Genomic DNA, 14,321 nt, shown 5'->3' with positions numbered 1-14,321 from the left:
CTTTTTCCTTTTTTTTTGATTTTTTTAATCTTTACCTCAAGCTGTTGCTTTTATATATAGTTATCTATCAAACTGTGTTAAAAATCTTTTATAGCCGAATTAACTTTACTCTTGAAGTAGAGTAGCAAAATGTTTTCGCATCCCTCTCAAAAAGGAGACTTTCTTAAAGGTTTATATCATTTTTCTTATTTTGTAAAAATGTTATTTATTATATATTTAAAATTTATTTGAAATCAGACATTGCAGAATCCCAAGTTTTTGTGCTTACTGCTTTTAAAAACGGTTAAAGGAAAACCTTTTAAAGTTATTAATGGGGACACTATTGAAATTAAATTAAAAAACTATCAAGCTTTTTTAGAGGTTTCAAAAGTAATATTCTCACTTTAGTGATAATTTAGTAATCCACGATATTTTTTAAATCTTCCTAACAGAATTTAGCTGCGCCACCTTTACATATTGTTACTAACCTAAGCCCTAACGACATATTAGAAGGCCACAACAGTTATTATGCAAACTTTTACTTAGATCTCTATTTATTTATTACCTTGTTCCTAGCGGAGGAGTTAGTTAACCTAATTTTGCTGTTATTTAATTCCCCTTTATCCGTTGGAGGTCAACTTGTCAGGTAAAAAAACTCTTTTTGTCTAACTTTAAAATTTCCATCAATTTTTTTCATATGTTAGCGGCAACAAAGAAACGTTGGAGAAAATGGAAAAATCCTGTTAAACTTTTTTAATTTTCTTTGCTAAATTTATTTTAAAATTATACCATAAATTCAAGATGCGTCCTCTTATTTTGAAGAAAGTGCTCAAAAGTCAGGATTCTCTTTAAATATTGTAACTTCCTCTTCTATTTCCACCGGCAAACGTGTCTCTTGCAGGCAAGTCCTCTGGCGTTAGTCGTTTTATTACTAATTTATAGCTATTGTGTTCAGACTTTGTAAAGAGTTTATAGAATCGCAGCCCGTGCAAATTCTTACGGATTTGGTAAGTAACAAAAATAACAGACGAGTTTTTTATATGTAAGATAATAAATTTCATTTAAAAAACCGACAAATTTGATTGCAACACATTTACTAAATAAATAAATTAAAATAAATTCTTAAATAAAGTTCGCATAAGTTATTTATTTTTTTTACTTTTCTTTTGTATCGGATAAATTGATTAATTTTTTATTTCATTTTCTAAATAATGCTTTTTTTAATCCCAGCACAGATCTTTCATTCTATAATTGTCTTAATTACACCGTAAAATATATAACTATAGTTTCATGCGGACTGCGTAGCTTGCCACGAGTGCACTCGAAAGATTATACCTGGAGAGCCCGCAATCCAGACAGGTTAATAACCTAAAAATTAAGATTCGCAAATTTCTTAAGATCTCTAATGTTACATGTTTTAATACTTCTTTGCTTATAACTTTTATTACTATTACTATAAAACAAAAATTTTAAATTTCGTTTGTTAATTTTTCTTTCTGAATTTAAACTATCTAGCGATAATATATTTAGAGTAAAAAACTTTTAAAGTTTACCTTAGGCGTAAAGTTGATAATCTAAATTATTGAGGTTTGTAGTGAATTTATTGAGTATAATAACTTTATATTATTATTATACTATAATATATAATACAAAAGTAGTTAAACTTTTTAATTAGATTAATATTTGCGGATCCAAGTTTAAAGCCTTTTCAAAAAAATAACAAAAATTAATTTATTTATTATTATATTTTGAGCTTTTTTAAAATTTTATAAAGTATATATATCTTTTACCTCTTTATAAAAAAGCGGAAACTTCGGAGCACTTTTTGTTTTTGTGTCCCGACTGCGACTGCGAGCTGACCTGCAGCGGCTGCAGGGAAGTAATTAGTAGAACTTACCACAATTATACAAAAACCGATAATCTTTATTATCACAACCGCTGTCTCTCGTATTTATTATATTATTATTATTATTTACTGTTATTACTATTATTATTATTCAGCTGTTCTTCCTGTGGTGTTTTATGCACGAACATTTCTACCCAAGAGTGGCCTTTCCATTGCATTGAATGCAAAAAGACGCTCGAAACTGGTTTCTATTACTATTATTATTAATATCATTAAAAAAAAAATACTTATTATAATAATCAATAAGAAAAGGAATTATCACAAAATCAGAATATTTTTTCCTAGTAACAATGAAAAGTTTATAATATTAAGTTCCAATTAACCATCTTTACATGTTCGTGAACAAATTACTCACTTAATAGTCAACACCACCTTTCAGCCTGACTGTCCTTCGCTTTGCACTGATTCGCCAGTTTCAATCGAACCTCTTTTGGGGGGTCATTCAGCATACAAAAGTGGTAATTAATGGATTTATAACGACAAACTTTTAGGATAATATTTTTATTTGCTTCTAAAATATAATTCTTTAGAACATGTTATATATATATAATATTTTTTGGTAAAAAGCGCTTAGTGAGCTTGTACATGTCTCGACTGAAAAGTGCAAAAGTTGCCTACTCCCGACTTCCGGGACAAAGTACGTCCGGCAAGAGGATGGAAACACGTGGCATGGTTTCTCTTAAATATTTTTTAAACCTTTTTATATCAAACTTTCGGATTACGCACGTTTATACACTTTTTACCAATTTTTTATTATAAAAGAGTTAAGACTTTTTTTTTAAATGTTTATATATCCATTCGATAATAAAGATCCAGTTTTTTAATACTTTTGACCATCTTCGCTTTCTTAAGCGTGTACACTTTACAGTTAACTTCTCATTCTTAAATGGTTTAAACTCTTTTGTATCCCTTTTAATTTTTTAGCTTTACTTTTTTTTTATAGTTTATATTACTTTATTAATAAAATAAATTATTGTTTATTTTTGTTATAGTTATTTCCATCTCGTGTCAATTTTTTGGTACTGAAAGTTCGCTGCAACTTTATCTTAGTTTTCTTTTTGCATACCTTTTCGTGTAATGTGCACTAGGTATTGTTTGTTGCATTTTTCAGCAATAAATTTATAACATGAACCGGGTAAAGTTCCCAACATATTTTCGTGAATGTTTTGTGGTTAATTCGCCTAGCAATTAAAAGGAAAAAGACACTTGCGTAAACCACGTGGTTTTTATTACTGATATATACCGTTTTATAATTTCAGTTTTATTCAATTTAATCTGCACACATATCATTATATTTCATGCGTACGTAGCTTCTCATGAATGGAACTTCTGTCACGTGATGTATAAAGAGCTACCAATGGAAACATTTTATTTTGTTAAAGCTAAGTATAGGGAGAACACCCCAATTTGAGCGCGGTGTTCGCTGGTTCGCTTCCAATCTTTCCTCTCTTCGTTATCATAGACGTGCATGTCTGGCTTTCTAAGACGGACTTTCCTTATAAAAGTCATATTGATCAGATTTAGTTATCTTGTGGGTTTTTTTTCCGGCCGACCACTTTTCTCTGTAGTCGCCCAAAAATCACGTGGGAGTGTCTTTAGATTTCTTGTTAAACTTGTCGTTTCTGTTTACATAAAACTTTTTTTAGAGGAATGCTTTCACTGCGCTAAGTGTGCTTGCTTTGTTTCGGGAAAATTCATCACTGCTGGAAGATTTGTTTATTGCTTTCACTGTTATTCGACTTTGTTTTTGCCAAAGTGCTCCCTTTGCTCCGACGAAATAAAAGGTTGTTCTGTTAAGAGAATTCGTGCATTTTATGTAAATATTTAAAAAAAAATTCATACAAGTAAAAAGACTAAATTTATAATTATTGAGTATACATATAAAGAAGGCTGAGAAAACTTGATTGCTCGCATATTTATACATATGAATAGTTTAGTAGTGTGAATAAGGAGTTTAAAAAATATTTCTATGAAATTGTTTTGACATATTTTAGTGCAACTTTTTCAGCAAGCTAGTTTGAAATAATTTTCATAAACTTTTTTCTCAGTTGATAGTTTGAGTATACCTAATATACCAATTTTTTATTACAAATCCAAAAGTTCTTTAATTATATCGAGTTTCTGTATCCGCTTTTTTTAAAAAAAAGAGTTTGTGTTACTTCCTCCATATTATTCGTCTTAAAAAAATATTTGTATATGCACATTTGCTTTATTAATTTTTTATATTATTAAAATTGTTCTGGCCATTAGCGGAAAGGTATGTTACCGTTAAAGGAAAGGAATACCACGCGCGCTGTCTCTCATGCGCTGTTTGCAAATCTCATTTCTTTTTCCATCAAAACTTTCATCTCGTTGACGGAAGAAATTATTGTAAGCAATGCTCCCCAAATAGTTAATAGTTTAAAAAAAATCCCTTAGCACTTGCAATTTTATTTATTAAATTTTTTTTTGTTGATAACTGATGTATTTTTATCTGTACACTCATTAAACCTTACAAATTTTTTACAAAAAGTGTTACACATTAGAGTTCCTTATTAAGAAGTAATTTACTTTCCACTTTTTTTATTGAACTCTTAAGTAACAACATTTTAGGAGCCTTGATGAGTTTCTTGTGCAAATGATATTTGTTTACTCTGCGCATTCAACACGAGAGTGTTATTTTAAGTGAAGTGTTAATGTCACTTATGTCTCAGTTTTTATTAAAAAATCTTATTATTAAATATGCTATACATTCTGGTAAGGAGCGTTTAAATTATAAACACACTGAATAATGCTTATGTATTTTTAACTTTTCAACAATTCTAACTTTTAGTTATGCAGCCTCTTTCTTTACAATTCAATTTACATTAAAATTTTAGTTTTCCTTTTGACTTTTTTAAATAACGCTTTTTTTTAAAAAATTATTTCTGGCTACTCTACATAAGTTTTTTATTCGTGAAGAGGTCACATGTAATCAGGAAGTTTGTTATCACACCGAACGGGTATAAAAACTGTACAAAACTTAAAAAGATAAAAAACCCACATCCTAACTTGTGTTGCTGTATGCGCAGGTCTAATCACTAATAACGCCAGCCAGCAGAAGGATTTTTTTTGACATAAATTTAGTAGATATTAAGCCTTCTATAACTGGGAATCCTTTGTTATTAATAAAGCAGTGGTAGATTTTTATTTACTTCTACGTTTGTTATAACAAAGTGTATAGTTCAAGACTTCCGTAGTATACTTTTAAGAGAACTCTCCTTTACAATAATTCAGGGCTAAGGTTTACCCTATTAACAAAATGAGGGTACTATGATGACTTATTCATATAACTCCCTTTATACCATTCTCTTGATACGCCTACGCCCGTGTAGATGGCACTAATATTGTAAGGTATATTCCATTTCCTCAAATTTTTAGAACACTATTTAAAATAATTTTTATCCGTTAATATTAACTTATATTTAACTTTTTATGATATCTCCAGAAACTCGGTTTATTTCTTAGTTAACTATTTCGATCATTTGGGTTCAGTATTATAAGAGACAGAATACAATATTGGCACTAGCTTTCTTCATAAAACCATTTGCCTCCTGGAAATATTATTGTGGCACCTTAATGGAAGTTTTTTAAATTCTAGCATAGTAGTTTTTAACTTCCTTATAGCCCCTTATTTTGTAAATAAATAAATAAATGGTATAGCTTGCATGTACCTGTTTACCCAAAAGTACTTTTAGAACATTAATAGCCAAAGCACATAAAACGTGACATGCCCCTAGTGAAGCAATTTTTTTTTAAGAAATTAAAAAAATAATTTTTATACACTTCCACAAGGCTTTCCCTTTGTAAAAGATCAACTTGATGAAAGTCAAGGAGAATAGCTTGAGAGCAATCCAAAAAGCACAGGGAACGCGCTCTACGAATTAAAGTAGCTCTATATGGATTAAAAGAATCAGTACGAACTCTTCAACCGAGACCAAACGACTTCGTAAGCAAATTAATAATTTTAAATCATTATATTCTGCTGGGTAGTTATATCTGAGGTCTATGGAAAATGACTGTTGAATTAATAGTAACAATAAAGCCTTTATTAACGATTTTAAACAGAACTCTGGAGATTATAATCCAGCTTAAATATGGCTGCCTTACAAAGAATCAAGAAAGGCTTTTTTAATATATGACTAACTGCTCGACCTAATATAGTTTATTTCCCCCCCCCCCCCCCCCAGTTTTGTTCATAATAATAACAATCCACATTTGTCATCAGTGAAACATATACTTACTTACGTGAGACAAAAATCCAAAAAGGTGCATCCTTGGGAGACACCAATGTTCAGAAAATCTCCATGGGGCATACTATTCTAGTTAACGAAACTTTAAGATATGGAGTTTCTATATAAATAAGGGCCAAAACCATAAATTTACGATTTAAGCGGTATATATCGTGTTTAGCAAAGCTATGTGGACATTACGGAAAAATCTAATTGGTGGACTGTTACCCGATTATAAAAGAAAAGTTCACATATATACAGAAGAGAAACTGTTGAATCGGGAATGCCTCAAGCTAAAAGTTAAGAGATGTGGATATTAACCAGTTAAATAATAAGCCTCATACCGGTTTAAGAGTAGTTCGTCGTAGCTCAGGGGTTTAAAGTATTGACTCGCATATTAAAGGTCGTGTGTTCCCTTCCCACAGATGTGACTCTCTTTTTTTTCGGTCTTTGATGTTGCATATTTAACCTTACTCTCATACGTTTATAAATGTTATATAATTTAGAAATACATTAACGAAACCTCAAGTAAAATAAGAAAAACACGTGAGCAAGAAGAAGAAGCAAAACGTCATAGGTAAAATTTATTGAGCTTTACGGGAAAAACAAATACTAGTATTGCCTCTCTCAGAAAAAGATTAGTTATTACACGAAAGTTATATGATAGCAATTATTGTTCAATGGTAACTTTTATTTAACAAGCACGAGTTCTGCAATGGGCCAAACGAAAGCACTCATGCAAGCTTAACCCCGGTCAGAGGGGCAGACAGTAAACAATGGGGACACTCAAGATTGGCCGAAGCTTTTGGCCTGTGAGAAACTACACAAAAAATCAGGGTAGGGCTCCCAAGTCGGCGAAAGACCCTGGCTTGAGAAAAAGGGGCCCGGGATCGAGAGCATGCGCCTCGTTGCTCTTAACCGCTGGGCTACGACCACAACTGTTATTCCGGTATAATGAGTTCAAGTATATAGCCTGTTAAATATATTTTACCTTCACATTAGACATGACCTTGGAGAGTGAACTACTAAATGTACTATGATAAAAAGATAAAAGCTTTGGGGGAGTACACCCTTTTAATGCTATTTTTTCAATTCTGCTAACTAATAATTCCCAGGTCTTCGCCATACGAGAGATAATAATTAGACCCCAGCGACATACCGGAATATTAAAATTATAGTATACTAATTGTTAACTAATATAACTTGCAACCGCGGAAATAAGATTACTTCCACAAAAAAATTATAGTCAAAGTTTTATAATAGACAATTTTTAAGTTCTCTATTATAATTAAAATAACGTAAAACATTGATAACCATCTTTACACTTAGATTATTAACTATAAATCTCAATGCTAATAATTATAAATAAACTGGGCATTTTTGTCTTACTTGTACTTTTTCTGTTTTTTTTATTCCACTTTCACTCTTATACTTTTATATACTCTTTTATATTCATCTATTTTAGCACTATATTGCCGGCTTCAAGTACTTGCAAACAAGAAGTATAAAACCAGATCTAAGTCCTTCGCAATAAAAAACTTTCCCAAGCTGTTAGAAATGGCAGTAAAGCTTTAATGCCGTACAGTGGCCCTAACATTATAAAAAAGGATATGAGGGGGAGAAAGGCTAAAAAAACTTTCAACTGAAATGAAGAAGTTCAAGATATTTAAAATAATAAACCACGCGTGTGTTATCGTACTAAATTTTGTATTAAATTTTATTTTTAAAAATCTACCGAAGTTAAAAATGGTTTTTTTTGTAGTCTTAATGCTTTTTTCCACTCAACTTAGTGACTTTTTTACTAATTATAGTTAAATTCTCAGTGGTAAGAAAACTAATATCCTTAGTTTCAATAAGAATAAAAGTTGCAGTACAATACTAAGCAAGAAATGGTAAAGCTAACTGTACGTAATATGACCCTATTTAGGTTTAAGGCATTATATAGTCCAAAAAGTGTAAAAACACTAAAATCTTTTAGACGTTTGACTGCAAGGCTTTTATATCCAAGAAGTATTATTCACAGTAAATCATCCAACTTTTTCAAGACCTTGTGCCATATGATAGTAGTAATAGTTATAATTATTTTAGATAGAATCAGAAAATTTCCGCCAAGAGTAAAAGAACTGCAGTCAAGAGCGCAGCCTCTTCCGCTCTCAGTTAGCATATACTCTGCTGAATACTTTTGTTTTACTCCTTCCCAACTACTTCATGGCCAAATAAAAGGGGGTAGCACGTTGTGTCAACAAGCCAGGCTTTCAAAGAGTGCATTTTGGATTGGGAGGGGAAAAAATTTCCAAGTATTGTCCAGCCTGGCTTATCCCATTGCTTATTAAATTTTTTGGACTCTTATTATGCCGCCAAGAAAAGGGAAGAATAAAAAGGAAATCTTAGGAACAGATTTTCACGCACAAGAGGAAGAAAGCCATATCCACAAAGGGGGTCGACGTGCAGCCAAAAAGTCACAAGTGCCAAATTCCAACTCTTCTGCCGCTACCACTGAAAGTAATAAAGTTCAACAGGTTAAAAAAAGAAGAAAAAAAGGCAAAAGAAGAGGCGACTCATCCTCCTCGGATGAAGAAGATGTGCAATATACTGAACACCACGCTAATAAAGCATATTTTTTCACAGAAAAAGAACAAAAAAACCCTTTATCTACCGTCGAAAACTCGGATAAAAAACAAGAAGAGAAGAGAGTTTTTAGAAGAAGAAAAAAAGGGAATTTATCTTCTGACAACGAAGAATTTACACTTCTTGGCAAAAAGGATAAGGAAGGAATAAATTGCAATTTAATAGCTTTTGACAATAAACAGCAGTATAAAGAAGAACCTTTCGGTTTGGCTGTAAACAATATTGAAAGCAAAATAGATGAATCTCTTAACTATAACAGAAAACTAAAGAAGAAAAGAAATAGGAAGGGTAAAAATAGATTAGATTATTCGTCTTCTGAAGACGATCTTACCACCTCAACCCATCCTGAGGTTATGGTTGGTCTAGCTCTTAACTTGGAAGAAAAAAATACCTCTTTTGTTCCCCCTTTTTTAAGTGATAAAAGAAAATCGGATATTTATATAAATAAAGAAGACGAAGAATTTTCTTCTTTAACCCGGCGAAACAACCTCCCTACTGTCAATTTTTCTGCAAGTGGAGCTGATGAAAGGAAAGAACTTTTTTTGGTTACTGATGCAAAAAAGAAAAAAGGAACACGAAAAGGAAAGGAATTATTTTTAGATGAGGAATATTTTGAGCTTCCTGTTGATAACAGAAAGGAAGACCATTCCTCTGCTTTAGTTAAAGGTGGTAATAGGAGATTGTTAAAGGAAAATAAGAATTCAAGAACTGAAACAAGAAAAGAAGAGACGACTTTTGACAAAGCTCCTTTTTTACAGGAAAATGTAAAGCGACCTACTTCTACCCAAGTTGAGGTTGAAGGGCGCATGGAATTTGGCTTCGAAGGAAATACATCAGAAAATACTACAGAAAACCTTGTTTCTTCAACGGTGGAAGTGAGGAGTAGTAGTCAATTACCTGGTAACATATTTGAACAATCTGTGACTAAAGCTAAAAATTCTGAAATTTGTGAAGCTATGTTGATTGAGGAATTTCCATATAAAACTTATGTTGAAAGTAACCTTCCTGATAAGTTTTCAAAGTTAACTTTTGAGGAACAGCCTCGCGCCTTGAAGGTTTTTAATAAAAACTTTAACCTTTAAGCATCTTTGATCTAACTATAAGTTTCCTCCTAACTTTTACTTATTTTATTTTTCTCGCCGTAAAGTTAAATGATTATTTTAATATATATTAGAATCGGAGCATTATCTCTGAAGACTTGGACGTTCCGTTCTTCTTGAAAAACGGAAAGTTGGAATCCAATCGTCTTCGAAAAAAAGAAAGGAAGGGGAGGCGTTTAAAGAACAAGACTACTGGTCAGGAATTTGGTTCAGTTAAGAGCGATCAAGAAGAGGACATACTTGACGCCTTAAATAAGGCTTCTGGAAGTGTTTTTTTTTAAATGCGGGGTCACTTTCAGTTATCTAGATATGCATATTAAAAATAGTTGAACTTGGATCACAATTTGTTGTTTCGCAAGCCGTAAGCAGAGGCCACTCAACTCAGAGCGATGATATAGTCAAAATTATGGACTTCAATATTTCTGTTGGAGGCCGAGAGTTGTTTAAAAATGCGTCCTTGGTTATCAATAACGTAAGTAAGGAATTTACCTTTGCAGTACTTCTACGTTGACGCCCTCTTTTTTTGGCAGGGGCAACGGTATGGCCTTTTGGGCCCCAACGGTCGTGGTAAAACAACGCTTCTGAAACACATCGCCAGCAGAGCGTTGGTGGGCATCCCTGAGAACATCACAGTTTTACTGGTTGGTATTAACACCATACACCTGGCTGCTTTGAGATCCCCGCTTAATCCACTCCTCCTTCCAAAGGTTCAGCAGGAGCTCGAAGCGCCATCCGAAGAGTCTGTAGTCGCGGTGAGCGTCATTAACATAATTATGTTTCCTTTTCGCGGTTCTAAAATTTGCATATATTAAGTGTAGGCTGTTATGAAGGCTGACCGACGAACGAAGCTACTGCTTGAAGAAGAGGTCAAACTAAACCGGGCTTTAGACATTGAGGAAGATCTCTGCAAACAAGAATCTCTCAGGTTCACTTTAGCCCGCTGTCCATGCATTCACATAATCAAGTAATGCCTTAAGCGCGCGTCTGCAAACTGTCTATGAATTGCTACACCAGAGGAGTGCAGCTTCCGCGGAGGGCAAAGTGCGTAGCATCCTCTACGGTCTAGGCTTTCAGAGTACCATTCTTATTAAAACTGTTTTATGTTTTGCCCTTTCGAAGTCTATATTTATGTAGCAAACGCCCAAGATAGGCCTACCAGAAGCTTTAGTGGTGGATGGCGGATGCGCATTGCACTGGCTCAAGCATTATTTATGGAGCCCGGTCTTTCTGCGCTTCTAAGTGCGAACCTTCATGATTATAAAATCGTTAGGTCTTCTCTTATTGGATGAACCCACCAATCATCTGGACTTGGATGCCGTTATATGGCTAGAGGACTATTTGCAAAAATGGAAAAAGATGCTTTTAGTAGTATCTCACGACCAGGACTTTCTAGACTCGGTCTGCACGGATTGTCTGCACCTCGACGCTAAGAAGCTCAACCATTACAAGGGAGGTTGTTCACACTAAGCAGTGCCCTTCATTACCATTAGAAAAATTTTAATATTATTATTATTCAGGATACTACGAGTTTAAAAAATTGTATGAGCAGCACTTCGAACAAGAGTTTAAGAAGTGGAAACAACAACAGAAACAGCTGAAGCAGCTCAAGCATAGTGGGCTTACTGCTAAGAAAGCATTGGAAAAGACCCAGAAGCAGCAGAAGGCCAAAGATGAGAAGCTACTGGGAAAAAAAGCGCGTGTGCTTTCTATGGCTTCATTGCGCCACTTTTTTTGTTCTAATATGTATTGACGCGCTTTAGAAAGCAGCAGAGGAGAAGGAGGAAGGATCGACCGCCATGCAACTGATGGAGAGACCACGCTTGTACAACGTGGAGTTCACATTTCCCGAGCCACCAGAGATTCGAGAACCAATTATTACCGTCCACGAAGTAATAAAGTTTTCAATGCAAGACCTTATATGCGTCAATTATCCACGTATTAGATCTCCTTTAGTTATTTAAACGGAAGGCTTTTATTCAAAGACGTCAGTTTCGGCATCACCTTAAAGACACGTGCGTGTATTGTGGGCCCAAACGGTTCAGGAAAGTCCACTCTAATGAGCCTTTTGACCAATGAGTTATCTCCTACAAAGGGTTTGATTCTTGGAGCGTACCGGCTTCTATCCTTATGATAGGGTCCTTCGCTTGCAGGGTCAATTGAGCGGAACCGTTTGCTGCGCGTTGGAAAGTATCATCAGCATTTTGAGGATCTACTTCCTTTTGAAAAGACACCTGTCCGATACTTGAGGTTACTGTGCACACCTAAAGTGTAGAGATAATGCTTCCAAATACGCTTTTTTGCAACAGGGATGAATACGACGCAGACTACCAGTCCGTGCGCAACAAACTGGGAAACTTTGGCTTGGAAGGTCACACTTTAAGAAACACATGGTCTTCTAAATAGCGCGAAATAATCTTCTAATCTTCTGGGGCCAGGTTATGCGCATGAAATTCCCATAAAAGATCTTTCTGGAGGACAAAAGGCTCGTGTCGTTTTCGCCGCACTTTACTTCATGCGACCACACGTATTGTTTCTTGATGAGCCCACGAACCACCTCGATATCGAGTCCATTGAAGCTCTGATTTTAGCAATCAACGTAATGCTTTCCCCCTCAGAGTTTGTCGCCTCTTTTTTTATTTGAGTATTTAACTCAAGGAGTTTACGGGAGGGGTCGTGTGCATCACACATGACTCACGCTTGATTCAGGAGGCCCAGTTGGAAATGTGGGTTGTTGAAGATAATAATTGTTACGAGTATGACGGAACCTACGAGACCTATAAATCAAAAATATTAAAGTGTATCGAGGAATACGGTTCTCATCATAATAAAGAAAACTAAAATTTTTCATTCTTCTAGTTTTTAATTATCTAAAGGTATCTGAATGTCCTGCTTTTATCTATCATAACTTAACTTTCCTTTAATAAATACATGTTTTTACTATGCCAAAGTACGCTGTGAGCACCTGGCATTACTCCCTATTACTTATTTTTCTGGTAGTATAAGCACGCCTTTTATTAAAAAAATTGCATAAAGGTTGTATTACCTTTAAACTTCTTAGGAGAGTAATATATTTTACAAGTTCGAGAAAAGTGACCAACTGATGATTAAACATTCATAGCGGCAGTCCTGATTGTAAACTTTTACACTTAAAACAAATTACCTTCCCTTTTAGTACAGCTACTATTTTGATTGTGATTATTACTAGCAATAGTTACCTTACTTCTCCTATTACTGTTTGTACTTAGGGATATTTGTTAGAAATTACTTTACCTATTGACATAAGCAAACAACTATATAAATTTTAAATATTTACTGGCTTATAGTTCAACCTTAACTTTTTAAAGCGTTTACCCAAAGTTTACTCTTTATCTCTGTTAACGAATTGCTATTTTTTTTTTTTTTAAAAACCAGTAGTTGGTAGCTAACGACTTTACCATTGTATAAGAGGGAGAGGGTAGTTGGGTAGCCTTTTCTTGTAGAAAGACTCCCACCGAAATAACTTAAGTGTACATAGGCAGGAATTTAAGGTTATATATAACAACATAAGTTATATTACAGAGGGTATTTAAAACACTAAAATTCGATATGTATAAAAATTTTATATCTATAGTCATAAAAAACCCCTATTGTAAAGATTAAAACGGTAAGCTATAAGCAGTAAAGCAAGTTTAGCAGGTAGATCGAGACATGCAGGCTACATTTATCAGCGGCATAGAAGATAAAATTGCAAAGAAGCTTGTGTGTTCTTTTATAAAGCGAAATAACTTATTACATCCTCTTGTTGCAAATTCTTTCGAAGTCTTGGCGTTTTTTCACACAGAAGGGAGGAGCCTGGAACCTGCACTTTTTGTAGACAAATGTAGCGTTATTATTATCTTTTTAAAAGCTATTAAATGTTCACTCTTAAGTGCATAAATAAAATTACACTAATGTAGCTAAAAGCATATCTTTATTATTTAACAGCATTAAAAGTTCCATTGTGTTCAAAACCAAAGTGTTCCGGAAATACTGAACTTACAAGAAATTAATATATTGACGAGCTCTGAGAGCTGTAAGGTCGTTATATGCGTATTTATACAGAATAAGTCATGTTACACTAAAACAAATAATTCTTGTTTAAAAGGTGTTTAATGTTTTAACTAAGTATGGTTCTTCTGTACGAACTAGCTGCCACAAAAAAATACTTTCTAAACTGCATATTTATAAAAATTAAAGGCTTAAAAAAAAATATATTTAAGAATTGACCTCGCTACATACCAAAAGCCCTACGTCGTGTTGCAAAGCACCTTACGCGAAGACTACATCAAAACAACTGCTAAAATTACTTCTGACTATTGAGGACCTTTTTAATTGTCTAGTTTACAAAAATAACCCAGAAATACACTCTTGTTCTTGACATCTACTAATGAACTGAACCTCAAAAAAATTTCCTATAAAGATATTTACTTAAAATCAGAT

The 14,321-nt window shown here is 33.6% G+C and overlaps 3 protein-coding genes and 1 long non-coding RNA gene across 4 annotated transcripts; all 4 read left to right on the top strand.

Annotated features, from left to right (window-relative positions):
• Window positions 1-429: 429 nt before the first annotated feature.
• On the top strand, window positions 430-861 carry LOC135146027 (uncharacterized). The gene is made up of 4 exons (XR_010283653.1): window positions 430-501; window positions 556-625; window positions 684-721; window positions 781-861. It is a non-coding gene; the product is annotated as an uncharacterized LOC135146027 (long non-coding RNA).
• A 329-nt stretch (window positions 862-1,190) lies between these two features.
• On the top strand, window positions 1,191-4,281 carry LOC135146050 (four and a half LIM domains protein 5-like). Its single transcript, XM_064078206.1, has 8 exons — window positions 1,191-1,208; window positions 1,266-1,338; window positions 1,785-1,926; window positions 1,981-2,069; window positions 2,248-2,343; window positions 2,453-2,557; window positions 3,532-3,669; window positions 4,136-4,281. Exons 1-8 carry the CDS (start codon window positions 1,191-1,193, stop codon window positions 4,279-4,281), a joined length of 807 nt encoding a protein of 268 aa, XP_063934276.1.
• Window positions 4,282-8,462: 4,181 nt separating this feature from the next.
• LOC135146031 (ATP-binding cassette sub-family F member 1-like) lies at window positions 8,463-11,885 on the top strand. The gene is made up of 12 exons (XM_064078176.1): window positions 8,463-9,818; window positions 9,938-10,130; window positions 10,190-10,335; window positions 10,394-10,504; window positions 10,571-10,615; window positions 10,682-10,788; window positions 10,841-10,938; window positions 10,998-11,084; window positions 11,134-11,316; window positions 11,381-11,560; window positions 11,624-11,752; window positions 11,806-11,885. Exons 1-12 carry the CDS (start codon window positions 8,487-8,489, stop codon window positions 11,814-11,816), a joined length of 2,622 nt encoding a protein of 873 aa, XP_063934246.1. The 5' UTR covers window positions 8,463-8,486; the 3' UTR covers window positions 11,817-11,885.
• Window positions 11,886-11,935: 50 nt separating this feature from the next.
• Window positions 11,936-12,701, top strand: LOC135146049 (uncharacterized). The gene is made up of 5 exons (XM_064078205.1): window positions 11,936-11,956; window positions 12,014-12,096; window positions 12,170-12,231; window positions 12,299-12,459; window positions 12,519-12,701. The coding sequence occupies exons 1-5, from the start codon at window positions 11,936-11,938 to the stop codon at window positions 12,699-12,701; spliced, it is 510 nt and encodes a 169-aa protein (XP_063934275.1).
• Window positions 12,702-14,321: the final 1,620 nt, after the last annotated feature.

This window comes from Zophobas morio, unplaced genomic scaffold (assembly GCF_036711695.1).
Source record: "Zophobas morio isolate AGI-343-1 ecotype UQ-CSIRO unplaced genomic scaffold, CSIRO_AGI_Zmor_V1 ptg000206l, whole genome shotgun sequence".
Lineage (NCBI taxonomy): Eukaryota > Metazoa > Arthropoda > Insecta > Coleoptera > Tenebrionidae > Zophobas > Zophobas morio.
Note: the sequence above shows the minus strand (reverse complement) of the source record. Positions and strands in the feature narration are given on the sequence as shown.